This window comes from Hyaena hyaena, unplaced genomic scaffold (assembly GCF_003009895.1).
Source record: "Hyaena hyaena isolate Hyena2069 unplaced genomic scaffold, ASM300989v1 scaffold_149, whole genome shotgun sequence".
Classification (NCBI taxonomy): domain Eukaryota; kingdom Metazoa; phylum Chordata; class Mammalia; order Carnivora; family Hyaenidae; genus Hyaena; species Hyaena hyaena.
The window spans coordinates 3,200,222-3,215,907 of NW_024080781.1; the positions used below are offsets into that span (position 1 = coordinate 3,200,222).

Genomic DNA, 15,686 nt, shown 5'->3' on the forward strand with positions numbered 1-15,686 from the left:
TGGGCGCCTTCTTTTTGGACCTCGGGGCCATCCACACCGTCCCCTCCCCCTCCCGCCTCCCTCCCCGCCTCCCCCGCGCGCCCTCCCCGCGGAGATCCACCCGGTCCCTCCTCCCGCTCCCTCCTCGGCGGGCCGCACCGCCCCGGCCGGCGCCGCGCGCGGGGGAAGCTGGCGGGCTGAGGCGCCCCGCTCTCCTCTTTTCCCCGGGCCGCCCCTCTGCCCCGGGCCTGCGAGGCCGCGCGCTGCCACCTGAGAGATGATGCAGGACGTGTCCAGCTCGCCAGTCTCGCCGGCCGACGACAGCCTGAGCAACAGCGAGGAAGAGCCGGACCGGCAGCAGCCGCCGAGCGGCAAGCGCGGGGGCCGCAAGCGGCGCAGCAGCCGGCGCAGCGCGGGCGGCGGCGCGGGGCCCGGCGGGGCCGCGGGCGGGGGCGTCGGAGGCGGCGACGAGCCGGGCAGCCCGGCCCAGGGCAAGCGCGGCAAGAAGTCTGCGGGCGGCGGCGGCGCCGGCGGCGCCGGCGGCGGCGGCAGCAGCAGCGGCGGCGGGAGCCCGCAGTCCTACGAGGAGCTGCAGACGCAGCGGGTCATGGCCAACGTGCGGGAGCGCCAGCGCACGCAGTCGCTGAACGAGGCGTTCGCCGCGCTGCGGAAGATCATCCCCACGCTGCCCTCGGACAAGCTGAGCAAGATCCAGACCCTCAAGTTGGCGGCCAGGTACATCGACTTCCTCTACCAGGTTCTCCAGAGCGACGAGCTGGACTCCAAGATGGCAAGCTGCAGCTATGTGGCCCATGAGCGGCTCAGCTACGCATTCTCGGTCTGGAGGATGGAGGGGGCCTGGTCCATGTCCGCGTCCCACTAGCAGGCGGAGCTCCCCACCCCCTCGGCAGGGCCGGAGACCTAGGTAAGGACCAGCGCCTCTGCGCCCCTTCGCCGCTCAGGTGGCGGACGGACTGACGGCCGGCCGTGGCTCCCTGTCCCTTCCTCAGCCCCGTCTCCCACCCACCTCTCAAGCCTGCGCCACCGTGTCCCCTGAGCGTCTCCGAAAGGCTGGTCGGTCCCCGCTAGGGAGAGGGGGGATGCGCCCTGGTGAGGAGTGTGCGTGTGCGTGAGTGTGCGTGCCGGACAGGAGGGAAGACGAGAAAGACTCCAGGGTCATGGGTAAGGACAGTTTTCTTGCCAGCGCCTCCCTTTCTTTTGGCTTTAAGTTTTCGTTCTCCTTAAAACAAATGTTTCCAAATTCCACCTCCTCCTTCTTTCCGCCCACCCACTTCCTCTTGCCCTTGGGCTGAAATCCTTCCAGGTTGTTCAGCGCAGTTTCTCAGTAGTGGTGATAAGAGCAGTGCTCACTAGTCTTAGAAAACAGCCACGAAGACCTAAACAATAACCAACTTTCCCCCCCTCCCCTCTGGGTTTTTGCAGATGTCCTTGTTTCCAGAGAAGGAGAAAATGGACAGTCTAGAGACTCTGGAGCTGGATAACTAAAAATAAATATATATGCCAAAGATTTTCTTGGAAATTAGAAGAGCAGAACCCAAATTCAAAGAAACAGGGCGTGGGGCGCACTTTTAAAAGAGAAAGCGAGACAGGCCCGCGGACAGTGATTCCCAGACGGGCAGCGGCACCATCCTCACACCTCTACATTCTGATAGAAGTCTGAACAGTTGTTTGTGTTCCTTTTTTTTTTTTTTTTTTGACGAAGAATGTTTTTATTTTTATTTTTTCATGCATGCATTCTCAAGAGGTCGTGCCAATCAGCCACTGAAAGGAAAGGCATCATTATGGACTTTCTCCATTTTAAAATGGTAACAACCAGAGGAATTTTAAGAACATCTTTAGACATAAAAATACGGGGATCAGACTGATTTGCAAAATCACAGTCAGTTCACTCCTCTTTACGTTCTTCCTCTGAGGGAAAAAAAAAAACTTAAAATACAAAAAACAACATTCTATTTATTTATTGATGACCCATGGTAAAATGCAAATAGATCCGGTGTCTAAATGCATTCATATTTTTATGATTGTTTTGTAAATATCTTTGTATATTATTTTTCTGCAATAAATAAATATGATTGAAAATTTTAAGAACCTCAGAGTTTGGTCTATATTTTTAAAGCTCAGGATTAAGTTGGCGGTAAATACTTGCTTGTTTAACTCTGGAGGCACCCAGGAGGGAGGGGGCACTAATATAAACAAAGCAGTGAAAAACGCAAATAAACTAGCTACTGACAGGCACAGGCATGTTATTTAGAAAGACAGCTTTATTATTATTCCAGTTTGGTGTTCGGTAGGCTTTGTGGCATCTGTCCTTCATCTTCTTATCAGGTCTCCAAACAGCGAAAACGTAACACATTTGTTATTCACCTCTCTTGCTTATATTTTGAGGAGGCAGCTATAAAACAGTTCAATGCATATAAGCAATATGAAGCCAGTGGTATTTTCTCTTAACTCTATATTTTTGTCATGCCCTCCACTGTTAGGATTTTTAAATAAGAGGTTCATTTCAGTGAAAGTGTGTATAAAGTGTTCTTAAAATGACCTATATTTATATTGTACACATATAAATCAATACAAATGCATTGAAAATAATAAAGTTTAATTCAGCAGGAAAGATAGTTCCAGTTGTAGAGTAATTTGCCTAACTCATGAATGAAAATGATATTTAATGTCATATTTGCTTAAAAGAAAAGCCCAAGTTAAGAATACTTTCCTATGTTGATGTTATCCATTTGGGAAGCATGCTCCTTCTTTACATATGTATATATATGAAGAACATATAACTATGAAGTAAAATACAATAAACAAAGAACCTGAACTTTCAGGATCTTCAGTACCTATTGAAGCAATTATAATTTTAAATGCTATACCTATTCATTTTCTGGTCAGTTCATTAGCAAGTATATTTTATCCAAAATGAACGTGGAATTTTTCCTTGGTTACTTATAGGTATACAAAATTTGATGAAGTTAAGTTAAATGGGGCTTGATGTTTATTTCACTATGGTTATTTTTGAGCAAGGAATATATTGGCTCTTACCACTAATATCATTAGACGCAGTAAATTTGTATCACGTAGTTCTTTTACATGTGGTTTACTGCATACAGGTGTCATCTGGGAAGCTTTCAAACTGGAAAATAATTTTGCTGTCTATTTCAAACAATGGCTATGGCAAATAAGTGTAGATGAATCCAAACAGGTCGTGTTTGTTCAACTCAGATTGAGGCTATTATTGCCTGAAGGTTTTTCTTTTCCTCCCACACAACATCAGAGAATGCTGACATAACAATATTGTAAATTTACTATTCTGAATATTTGAGACCATATTTTAGGATAAGGAGCCTATAGCATTTACTTACCCGAAAAGGTTAGTGAAGGCTTGGGGAATTAATTTTGGATTTTGATAGTCCTTTACCAAATAACTACATGAGCCGGGAAAGTGATTACGTGTGCATGTATTTGTAGGGTGTGGGTGTATTTGCAGAGTGTGAGAGAGAGAGCGCGCGAGTGAGCATGTGTATAGGGTAGAAATGTAAGGAGGTTTCCTAGAAACATGACGGAGAGCACATCAAGATGGTAATTCTCTCTGTTGTGTGTTATCATCCTATACCTCCATTTTCTAAACTGTTCACGGAGGAATCTCCTTGTTCACTAGCTTGGTCTGACTATTTGATATTTCAGATTTCTTGACGTACATCAGGATGGAGCTGGCTGTCACTGCTGTTCAGAAGGTAATCTCTATCTTATATCTGACGCTGTAAAACCCAGAGGTCTCACAAAAGGTAGCCTTTCATTTGCCTTTTTAAATTAAAAATTTTTTTTGGTATTTTTTTCTCTTTACTTTTCTCACAAGAGAACCCTTTGGAGAAAAGCAAATGCCTTATTTATGTTGCTAAACTGAAGGGAATATTTTTCCCCTAGATTTTCAGAGAAATGAATGAATGAATGAATGAAAGGCGATGAATATCTTTAATCTGCATGACAATAATTCACGGTGGAAAATATTAACTATTAGAATACAATTTTCAGATTGCAGACTGTTTTTATATTCCCAGTCTCCTCCCCTTTGCACATAACAATGCTAATTCTTTTTCAGAATAGAAATAAAGCCCCCTGTTGTTTCTTTTGCTCTACCATTTTTTTTCCTGTTTTCAATCTTTTTGCTACCTATTCTTATTTAAAGAACACTTAAAGTGAATTAACCTCTGCTTCAGAAGTGAGAATTTAATGTGATGGCTGGACGGGGACTCTGTCCTTTAGCCAGAATGCGTTCACTGGAGAAAAAAAATGCTGTATAAAATTGCCTTGGGTGAATTCTAAACAACTGAGTAAAAATGGTTCCTTTACTGTGCACATATATATTGTTTAAATCTTGCTTTTAACTTCATTGGATCGATAGGCTTCAGTCATAAGAAAGCAGTAAATTTTTGTTCTCAGACACATTTATTTCCCTTCTTTGTGCACACACTTGTTGAGCACATGCACAGATGATAATTCATGCACAGTTGCAGGCATCCTCCCTAAAGTACAAATTATTAATAAAATAAAATAACGTTAAATAGCAAAAACTCACATCTGTGTGTACTTTTTTCCCACACTCAACAACGGCACAAGCTTCTTGCTCCTGCAGTCTTCAGGCTCATATTCATAATGGAGCTTTTTAAGGGACACTTGGCCTCTTGCAAAAAAGTCGAGCATTTTGCACATTCCACGGTTTGGCAAACCCAGAACTGGTTATTTTCTCTAGGCCGGTATCAAGTTCTTCGCAGGCATATGATTTCACTTGAAGTCCTGCCCAGGAATCCTTCAAAGTGAGCGTTTGTCCCGCTCTCATGATGTCAGGCGGTTTTCCCTGCATCTGTAATTTGAAGAAAAACAAACAAACCTGCGGGGAACAAACGCCACGGAAACCCAAACAGAGCTCCGTGGGGAGCGGGAGTCTCACCTGTGGCGGGCGCGGGAGGGGGGCACAGGCCCAGACTCCCCTGCGTGGGTGGCGGTCCGGTGCCACACGCTGGGGAGGGTGACAGTGCCCGTGCCCTCCTCCGACTGCGTGGACCGCTCCGGGCCCCGCGTCCGGCCGCTGCGCGGAGGCGGCCGTTCCAAGTGTCAGCGGTAGCAAAGGCAGCAGCAGCAGCAAGAGTCAGGCAAAGGCCCAACCTCAAATTTCCAGAGACAGGCCCGTATTAGCGACAAACGGGGGTCGAGCGGGGGATCCCCGGGGGCCACTTTTCCAGAATTTTCTGCCTGTTGCGTCGGAAGGCGTGCCCCACCCCCAGCACCAGCGAAAGTGGAAGGAAAGTGCACCGGCAAAGCGGAAGGAGTAATCGGTTTCCTCGTAATTTTTCAAAGCCGGCAACCCCACTCTTTCCCAGAAACCTCGAAACCGAGACCTCAAAAATGCCAACAGGATTATTAATTATCCTTATTTACCGAACAGCAAAAGATAGACCCAGTAAACCGGGCGTGGGATACATTTGCCATTTGCTTTTGTCCCAAGGCCCCAGGACGTGAGCCCACTTAATGTTCTTAGCAAATCAAAGCACGTGTCCTTTGAAGAAGGTGTGTAATTGGAGTTTAAGGCATGTATGGAATTCCCAGATGCCTATAAAGTAAGAAGGAGCATGTGGCAGGTCACTGGAAGGTGGGGCAGGTTAAAATCACTGGCACAAAAGTCCCCCCTTTGTATTCGACTTCTTTATAAGGGCCAGGGAGGTAAACCTTGGGGAAAGGATGGGGCCGGATCATAATGAATATCCAGCTTCTCCTATCAGAGTCATAGTAACCATGGTAAAAAGCACATGGTCAGAAAACCTCAAAGAAAACACTCAATTATAGCCGGGATTTCGTGGGCGCCCTGCAATGAGATCGTTTGGGGTTTGCTTCAGCGAAGGCTCCAACGGCTGTCGTTCTTGTTTACGTGGACTGTTTTCTTTTCCTTCCACTCCACCTCCCCTCCCCACTAAGTTTGTGGATGTGTCTTCGTGCTTATGCGTGAATAAAATTCCAGATTAGGAAAAGAAAAAAAAATGTCTAAAAACCTCCATTCCCAAAGGCAGCCTTCTTGGGGGAGGGGAGATTAAAGATAATGAGCAAGTGAAGTTACGTTTCCGTAAAACAGGCAGTTTACACATCGACCAGAAATGAGCGAATGTTCAATGAAAAGACCACCATCAGGATCAGCAGCACTCTTTTCTCATTTCACTGAGGAATATGCAGATGCATGCGAGACTGTGGAACCCAAGCGCGAGTGTGAAGATTGTGGAGGAGGTAGTTTTGTTTTGTTTGTTTTGTTTTTGGTTTGAAGCCGGAATCGAAGGCAGTAGGACTTTTCTCCTTGGGTTCAAGATGGTGCCCTCACTTACCTGCACAGCGGAGCCAGAGGCGGGAGACGTGAGGCCAAAGAAGTTGGCCCTGGCAGAGGTTGGCTTTGGGAGCAGGCGGCGTGGGGTCATCGAGGCTGGGGGTGCCGCGAGCCTGGGGGCTGGACCAAAGCGCGCCACAGACCCCGCCACCGAGGCAGGCGGGGGGGTTAAAGGGACGCATGGGGGGGGGGGGGCACGAGTGTGACAAGTGAAAAGTTAAGCAGGTACCTGAAGGAAGTTTATCTTGCCCAGATGTTAGGGCTTTTATGAAATGTCACGTGAAGAGAACAGATGTACAATTTGCAAATGGGGCCACGCCTGTGAATACAAGGGAGGCAAATGCTTGGAGGAAAATCCAGACATAAATCATCAACCTCCTTTTCTAGGTATCTATTCTCTCCTTTAAATATTTGCCACCGGAAAGGGAAGACACTGCCTAAATCGTTAAGTGCGTCTTCCAGGAGAAGTCGCAATCCTATCCCCTCCCAGCACCCCCAGCCCCTAAGTGTCTTGGGTGCAGAAGGTTGGGGTGGCTGGCAAATTTCTTACCCGCTCACGTTTTCCATCTTCATGTTTCCCATCCCCCACGTTTCTGTCCTGGCCTCTCAGAGACTTGATCCTGAGAAACGTATCGGATCTCGGTTTGGAAAAGCTGAAACTAATCAATTCCCTTTTTGAAGGGGTAGAGAGTGATAAGAGAGAAGGAATGCCAGGCCTGACAGACCCTAAACCTCCAAGATGGTTGGATGGGCTGAAAGATGAGCAGATGAGCCGGTGATCCCTCACTCCTGGGGCTGGGACCCAGGCTCTGGGGATCCTTGCTACTCAAGGGGTAGGGCTTTTAGGAAGTTAAATTATTGGTTTGGTTGAGAAGGCTTTTTAAAAACTACTTGTACCAATAAGAGACTTTTTTCTCCTTCCATGCAAGAAGGAAGCTCAGTTCATAAACAAAACTAAAATGAATTAGTAGTTGCCCAGTTGTGAAAGACAGTTCCATTCCTTTTTCTCTTCTAAAGAGAGATATTTATAGAAGCCATTGTCAATATTAACGCGTGGCTCAGGCCAGGATCTCTGTGCAATTAAGGTTTACAATATTTGTTGACAATACTTTTAAGACTGTACACTAAATGAACGAACTGTTCCATGGCTCTCCATTTAAATGCCACATTATTCCCAATCTTTGTAAAGTTGACATGGCACCTGGCTTATACTTATTATATAGCTGCCCATACAGCTCTGTATTTTTTTTTTTAAATGTAAGTTGGGGTACTTTCTTCCACAATATTAAATCTAAATTTACTGTCAGAGTTTATACTAATCCTCTTTGGATTTCCAAAGAATTGAAACAAATTCGAAATGATCAACTTTAAGGGTGACAGTTTTTGAAACGGCAAGAGCAGATAAAGAGGCATATCTTTTCTCTCTATGGCATTTAATCTAGATACTCATCCAGCTGTCCCTGGAGGAACTTAACCTTGATTTATTACTTTTGGATACATATCATATCTGGTTATGGCCCCCCGAAGCGTCCTGGAGGAAGACCTCAGATCCTGCTCCTCTGGGTTTGCCCAGCCTGGATGAGCCCCCACAGCCTGACTCTGATATGGGACGCCTGCCTTAGGGACTTCCAGACTTCCATTTATAAACATAGTACTGGACACAACAGTTTTTCTTCTCTTCCTTTGTTTATGAAACTTAACGCCAATCAAAGAATTGTTACTATTGTTGAGAGCTAACATGTAGCAAAAAGAGACCATGCCAGGACTGGAAGTTTAGCAGCCACAATGAATCCAGCGAGGTCTCTTGATGCCCCCCTCCAACAGTGTGTTCCATTCCTGGGCAGAACCATACCTTCCAGCGCAGCCTTCTTTCAAATGCTCTTATAAATCCCCCTTTCATTATGACAGAAGGAAATTTCTGTTAGCGTCTTGCTAAGGTTGCCTATCGCCTCATTTCACCATTCCCTTCTCTTGCTACCTCCTCCCTCCCCCATCAATACACACCTTTTAAAACTTTTAACTTTGTAACGTAAAAAAAGAGACCCGGAGCAGAGAATCCTTCTTCCTCTTCCTTTTCTCCAGGCCTCGACTGAGTGAAACTTAAAACACATCTCATAGATCAGTTTTCCTTCTCTGAAGTTAGGCACAGTCCACGACCCGGATTTTCAAATAGCCCAGGCTGGAGTCTGCAATATTTAATCCAGTCAGCTATTAAATGTCCTCCGGCTAAATCAAGAGTATAAGAATCCGTAGTAGGATAATGATACCAAGGGCAGTTTGGTAAAGGAAAGGGGGGGCTGGGAGGGGGCACGGACTCCAGGGATCCTTTGATTTGCAAAATCCTGTTTTTAGAACTCCTGTCAGAGTAATAACAAAGCAAAGAAACATGAAAGAACAACTCTTTGTTCCAGGATATGGTTTTAATGAAATACTACTAACACACACACACACACACACACACGCACGCACGCGCGCGCGCACACACACACACGAAAAGAAAAAGAAACAAAAAAGATCTATTAATAACGGCTTCTGAGACTCTGCCTTTCTTTTACCTATTAGGGACTAGCAGGCTGCGCAACGTGATCCCCTCTCCCCCTTTTCTGCCCCCGCATTCCCTCTCCAATTAAGCCAAAGTGATTGTTCAGAGGAGTCCCGGCGCACCTAACCGCAGTGACACTGCCCTCAGCTACCCGTGCCTTCTCGGAGCAAAGGCGCCCCCCACCCCCAACCCCGGAACTTGACTGCCGGGGATTTGCCTTCTCCCTTCCGAACGTGGGCACCCGCGCTTTTGGGTTCCTGGCTGGAGGCCTTCTTAGGACCCCAACACATGTGACACCAAGGGGATAGCGTGCCCCAAATCTGCCCGCCTTGGCTCCCAGCTGACCCTGCCCAGCGCTTTTTTGTTGACTTAAAACATCCGGAGGGACTGCAACTAATATAGCTGACAGGGCTGGGGGTAGAGGAGGAGAGCGAAGAGACAGGGGGGTGGGGATCACCAAGAGAAAAAGCAACGGCATTTGGGAAGAGGGGGAGCAACCTTTTAGGCAGCGGGAACGAGGCATTTTAGCAGCCGCGTCTGTCATCTGTAACAGTGGACAGATAAAAACCGTCCCAGATCAAAGAGATTCGTTCATAAATCACCCGTAAGAAATGGATTGTGAGGAGTAAAAGACACGTGTCGAATAATCTCAACCCTGGAGTCAGCGAGCTGCCAGCGCCGTTCCTAACGCCCCCTCTCGCGGTACCCGCGCAGGGAGCGCGTCTTCCCGCGGGGAATGTATGTGGGGGGGAGGTCTCTCCGTGCAAGGAACCCCCCCACGCGGCCCCCGCCAACCTCCTGCCCTCAACCCCGCCGCCCCCTAGCTTCCGCCGTAGACGCTCGGCGGGGCCATCCCTGCTCCAGACTTGAGATTTCAGTTCAGTACAATCGGTGGTGGTAAAAATTGGAGTCTTTTCATTTCTGAGGCCAGAAAGTTGCTTTTTTGGAATCGTAGACGTCTCCCCCTCCAGATCCCCTCTTAATGTTCTTGTCCCTCTGATGATCCCTCTGGAGAGAACTTGGACATTTGCAGGGTTACGGTGCAAATATAACTCAGCCCAGAGAGGGAATTCGGCGAGAGCACAAATTGCCTGGGCGGGTATTTTCTGTTCCGAGTTTTCTAAGTTTCGGATGAACAGTGCTGCGCCCTGAGGTTTGCCGCACCAGTGTAATCGGTAAGGAGCACTTGCTGCCTCCAAACTCAGACTAAGTGGATTCCCTTTCTCCGCCTCCCATCTCCCAAGCCCCGGATTCTCTCGCACCTGCTTCTCTTGGTTGAAAAAACAAGCGAAAGCGAAATGTCCAGTACCGCGTTCTAAACTCTCCAGCCAGCTATTCGGAGGACCCTCGAAACGCGTATTGGGCGAGGTTAGAAATGCTGTGGTTGGCCATCCGCAAGAAAGCAGTTGACAAATCTAAGAAAAGATAGAGCTTGTGAATTTGTGCGAGGGATTTCCAGCGACAAATGCCTCTTACTCCTTCTCTCTCAGTTTTAGCATCCTCCAGATAAGTAGGATTTTGCTTATAATAGGTGTTTATGGTTCCAGGAATTGCACTTTGATCTAGGATTTTGGGGATGGAGTGTCTAAGGGGTCTCTAGACGCTTGTCTGATTTGAATGCTTTTCAGGATGATTTATGGCAAAAGGCTCCTTTCTGACACTTCCAGATGCCAAAGCTCTTACCTTCCTGGAAGGGGTGAGGGAAACCTGCTTCCAATAGGCGCGAGGATGAGAGCCAGCGCGCCTACCGCGCCACCCTGCGGGTCACCTTAAATTGATAGTATACACCACCAGCCTTCTTGAGCAGCTGATAACCCTTCCCCGCCTTCCAATTTAAGGAGGAGGAAGAGACCTTTTCTCGATGACCAACCTAGGGAGAGAAACCAAGTCACTGCTGTGAAGTTAGTCTCTAGCAGTTAACTCTATTTTATGCAATTAACCACCTGCTCCCGCCCCGTTGGTGGTTTGGTGTTAATGCGATTTGACCCACCAATGTAAGGCAGGGAGGGAATAAGCTCTCCGTTGGGACCCCTGGTGGTTTCCCCCGCCGGCCTCAGTCTCTGGCCGAGGCCGCGTGGATAGCAGTACTGGTTCCTGCGGGGCGGAGGCCGGGACAGAGCGCAGAGGCAGCCAGGGAATCGGGGCAGGATTGGGGGTGGAAGCGATGTCTTTCCGAAAGCTCCCCGCAGTTGTAGGACGGTGGTGAGGCGAGGCCAGGAAAAATAACCCTCCCGACTCAATTACTGCGAGCTCCACCGTGAAGCTGAAAAGCTGAAATGTGCGCCGCTGCAGGGGGCAGGTCAGACAGGGCGGACTCTAGTGAGATTTTAGGGGACCCCTAGGGCCCACAGAGCAGAGAGCGCGCTGAAGACATTTGTCAACCTGAAGCTAAAGGTGGGCCCGACCCGCAGTAGCTTCTAGCAGACGCTTTTCCCCCAGGAAACCACGGTTTCCAGCCATTTCTTCTCCGAAATGATTGGGGACTGGGAAGGAGGACTTTGTTTTCTTTCTTCTTTCCCAAGGTGAAGGCAAATTAAGGAAGGAATTAGCCGAGCAGGCTCGAAGACCAGCGGTGAGGAGGGTCGAGGCCAGGGCACTGCTCGAAAATGCCTGCTTACAGAGGAAGGTTTAGCCATGAATGATATTCTGGTTATTTGCTTAGAATCCCACAAGGCTCGGAATCTGTGATATTTGGGAAAGAGTGTCTGACTATTTCAGTCTTTCTCTGAGGAGTCTCCACACTCCCTTTGAGGTTAGTAACTTGCAGGTCAAAGGTTTGTTTTCCCAATTGAGAAGTAAACCCGATTTCCTGGGTGAAAGAGAATGGATTAACTCAAGAACCTGAAGAAGAAGAAGAAGAAGAAGAAGAAGAAGAAGAAGAAGAAGAAGAAAAAGCCACGAATTTTCCAATGTACAAGCTTTCTTCATTCTTTATAACATTACAAAACAAAGAACCAGATCAGAGTTTATTGGTTTATGCAGAAACGGTCCTGATTTGATAAGCTTAATCATATGACAAAAGACATACTGATTATTCCCCTCCTCTCTAAGCAGGGCCTGAGAGTTTTTGAAAGTCACTGCCTTTTTCCTAGCGTTCCAATCACCACATCAAAAGACTCAGGTCACCTCTCGTCTTTTCTGTATGTATACATTCAAAAGCATAAAAATATTAAATAAAAAACTTTTTCAACTTCAAACCTATCAAATGTTTAACAGCTGAAGGATATTCATCTTTAGGAGGCAGGCCAAAATGTCAATAAAAATTTAATTATTTCTGAAACATATGGGAGCACTTACAAGACCCAAAATGTGATACTAAGTATTGATATTGAGAGGAAACCAAACAATATACTTTCATATTTGCTGGTCAAGACCTTATACCCTGAAAAAAGTCCCACAAGCCGCAGAAATTTTGATTCTTCCTGACAGGGTTTCTAAAACCAGCATGAAAGACAGGCTGGTGGTCAAAGGGGTCATCTGTATTCTCTGTAAGGAAAAATTAGTGTTGAACTCGTATGTGTTTGGCATTTGTTTTCTGGAGAAAACCATCTGTGATATCTTTGATAGCAAATTACATTTCAGTAGGGGATGGAGGGAGGGTGTACATTGGTGTGGCCATTTTTGATTTTTAATAGCTAACACAAACTGCTTTTCTGAAATGTTACCTCCCAAAATTCTTGAATTTTGGGAATTCTATTAATTCTGCCATGTTGAGAGAGAGCCTTTTATGCTGGAAGGTGACACTGGTGGTGTTATTTCTGTAGTTGGCTGTGATGACCTAGACTGGTGTGCAACTTGGAATAAGCTCTAAAATGTAATTAGGGTCTCTTAGGTAGCTGCTTTTTTCCACTTAGGAGCATTAGCTTGTTTTCCACTTACAGCTTCCATAGGAAGCTTTCTAAAAAATGACATCAAACTTTAACTGTTGAATTGTAGGTTAATGTGCTAGTCAGCTGCTACTTTTGGACCAATCCTCCAATAAGCCCTGATAGTTGGTCTGATTTCATTGTCATCATTTCCAGATTTCATTGTGGTTCACTTCGCAATGCCTTCAAGAGTGTCTTTGGTACCTCATTTTCCGCTTCCTTGGACAAGATGTTCTCAGTGTCAATATTCGCCTGATGGTGATTTACATACCGTCCTCAATTGATAACCCAGTTAGGTGACAGAGAACGACTCTGGAGTCCAGTGTTTAAGATATTTGCCCAAGACTAACTGGGCCTGGTCCAGTACTCTTTTCTCTACTTAGGAGCATGATTTCAAAGTTTTAAGCAGGTTTGTCAACTCCAGAATTGGCCTGAGTATGAAAACTACCCATTTTCTTCTAGCTGATCAACTATTCCCCAAGGCTTACTATTTTTCTCTTTTACTACATTTTTGTGTAAACAAAGCAGATAACAAGACCATGACTGTCTGTTAACAAGTGAGGCTGGACACCACTCTGTGTATGGATGTAACACCTGGCCAGCATCCTATTTAGCTGTTTTATCTTTTCATTTCCTAAGAATGAAAGTGAGTAGGGCTTTATTTATACCAAAAATTCTAATAGTAATATTATTTATATGTGTACCTTTCAGAGGTCTTTTTATTTTATTTTGATTTTTACAATTACTGGTACAAAGCCTTGTTTGTGGAAAAATGCCCCAAGACCATTATTTTTTCCTTTTATAAGGATAATTACCACTGAGAATACTCTTACAAATTTAAGACTGATGGAAAAAGAAAGATAATTTAACTAGCATGTGCAGAAACTGTTTGTTGGGTAGAAAAACCAGGAGTGTAGTTTGCCCCATGGAGTGATTATGGAATGAGGCAGAACCAAAGGCGAGTGATCATAAGTGGGTTTTCCTACTCTGTGCAAATGATCCCAGAGGCCTTTTCAGTTTGTGATCCCTAATGCTATTCTTATGTCTGACATGCTTTCCTAGTGGGGTTTGTTTTCATGAGTTACTGATGCAAAGAACAATTTGAAATCAAGTTGTTAGTAGCAGAATTAAGAAACGTAACACCCCAGGTAGAGAGAGGGTGAACTTATTCGAATGTATAGTCACAGTGACTCTCATTTACTCCTTTGAAAGATCTACCCAGTTGCCTGATTGTACAGCTAGAGTTAAATATCACTGTAGATCTGCAGAGGCAGTTTCGAAATGTTCATTCTTCCCCAACCACTTTTCCCCAAGTGACAGGCTGCGTGGGTGGCCACTGTGACACTGCCTTTAGTTAAACAAATGCAGGATTATTCAATCAACAAACATTTCTTGGGGGTCCCTGTAAAGCCTAAAGGCTATGTAGAAGTGACTGTGTCATGTTCATCACAACGAACAAACGAACCTCTGATCACATAAGGTTGGTCTTACCTGTGGATATTTGCTGCACGTGTGCTGAAAGCTCCACCAAGTGGTTTTCTTTGATATTCTGGGGGGTGCAGAAAATTAGGGCCCCCTACCTGTGGAAGAATAGGAGTGGAGAGGCAAAAGTGGTTCACTCTGCTTTTAGCATTCTGAGTGGAAACTTTAGAACAGAGAGTAAAAGTGACTCTAAGAATATTTTCTTTTGGCCTTTGCTACTTGTCCTTTCTTTTCAACACACACTTACCAATCTGTAGCAACATTTTATATAGCTGCTTATTAGACTAAGATTTTTGCGCCTATCCAGCTCACTACTAGAATCTCAGCATCTTGCTTAGCACCTGTCACATGACATTTTTGTTGATTTGAACATCGTTGCTATACTATTAGGGAAACTGAGGCAGAGAGGCAGAATTCACATCTAAAAGAACCAAAAACAAACAAACAAACAAATACAATGTGACAGTCCCATACCGTGATGGTGAGGAAATTCATATACTTACCTCTCAGGTTTACAATGAAAACCCAAATAAGCACAAAAGAAAATATGAATTAAAACTTTGAGATTCAGACATTAATTTTAACTTAAGTGTTTTAGAGTGCTTTCTATGTGGAGCCCATAGCTACCATTTGCCTATATGATTTCTTTGTGTGAATAAGTAAAGGGATCCCTTTTTCCGAGGGCTTATGGTTTGTCTGTCAGAGCAGGGCTGACATCAGGCCCCTTACTCCATGGCCCAAATGCCTTTGTTCAATAAACATCCCTCACACCGTGGGTAGCAGCCTTGGCACCTCAAAAGCAGCAATTGTCAAACTTAATAAGAGATCTGGGTAGCTTGTTATCAGTATGTTTTCAAGTCTATGAAATTGATTCCACTTGATTTCTGTCAAAGACCCAAATAGAGAGTCTCCACATGTGTTTCTAAACCAAACTGGGGCAGTTTATCCAGAAGGGTCTCTTCTCCTGATCCATCCAGTTAGAGTTCTATTTTCCTTTATTCCCGTGCTATAAAAAGCTCTACAGTGCCCCATCACCTCCTAAAACAGTATGAACGCTGGTTACTAAACAGTATATGTCAATCAGTATCTACTGAAAAACTGAAACTCCAAGTTACTTACGTATTGCATATATATGCATACATTACTCCAAACACAAGAGTGGTGGTTTAGAGAGTTAAATATAATTGATTGTTATATTGAATTGAAAAGAGGTATTCTAAAACTATTTTAAATTTGGTGTGATTAGTATGAATAGAGAAAGCTGCTTCTCCACCCCCATTCTTTTCCTGCCTTCCCCCCTCACTCCAGGGATGCGGTGAACTTGTGTAATTTAAGGCAGGTGGTCCACATAGTAGGCTGACCACAGAGGATGAGAGTGTGTGCATTTGATACCCTGACTGCTGCTCTTTAATAGACTTTAAATATACTATGACTA

General features: G+C 45.5%; 1 protein-coding gene across 1 annotated transcript; it reads left to right on the forward strand.

Moving 5' to 3' along the window:
- The first annotated feature begins 172 nt into the window (after positions 1 to 172).
- On the forward strand, positions 173 to 1,926 carry TWIST1 (twist family bHLH transcription factor 1). The gene is made up of 2 exons (XM_039238856.1): positions 173 to 904; positions 1,423 to 1,926. Exon 1 carries the CDS (start codon positions 257 to 259, stop codon positions 860 to 862), a length of 606 nt encoding a protein of 201 aa, XP_039094787.1. The 5' UTR covers positions 173 to 256; the 3' UTR covers positions 863 to 904; positions 1,423 to 1,926.
- The last annotated feature ends 13,760 nt before the right edge of the window (positions 1,927 to 15,686 follow it).

What these genes read in the sequence shown, in the direction of transcription:
- TWIST1 (XM_039238856.1), top strand. Translation starts at nt 257, where the DNA reads ATGATGCAGGACGTGTCCAGCTCGCCAGTCTCGCCGGCCGACGACAGC.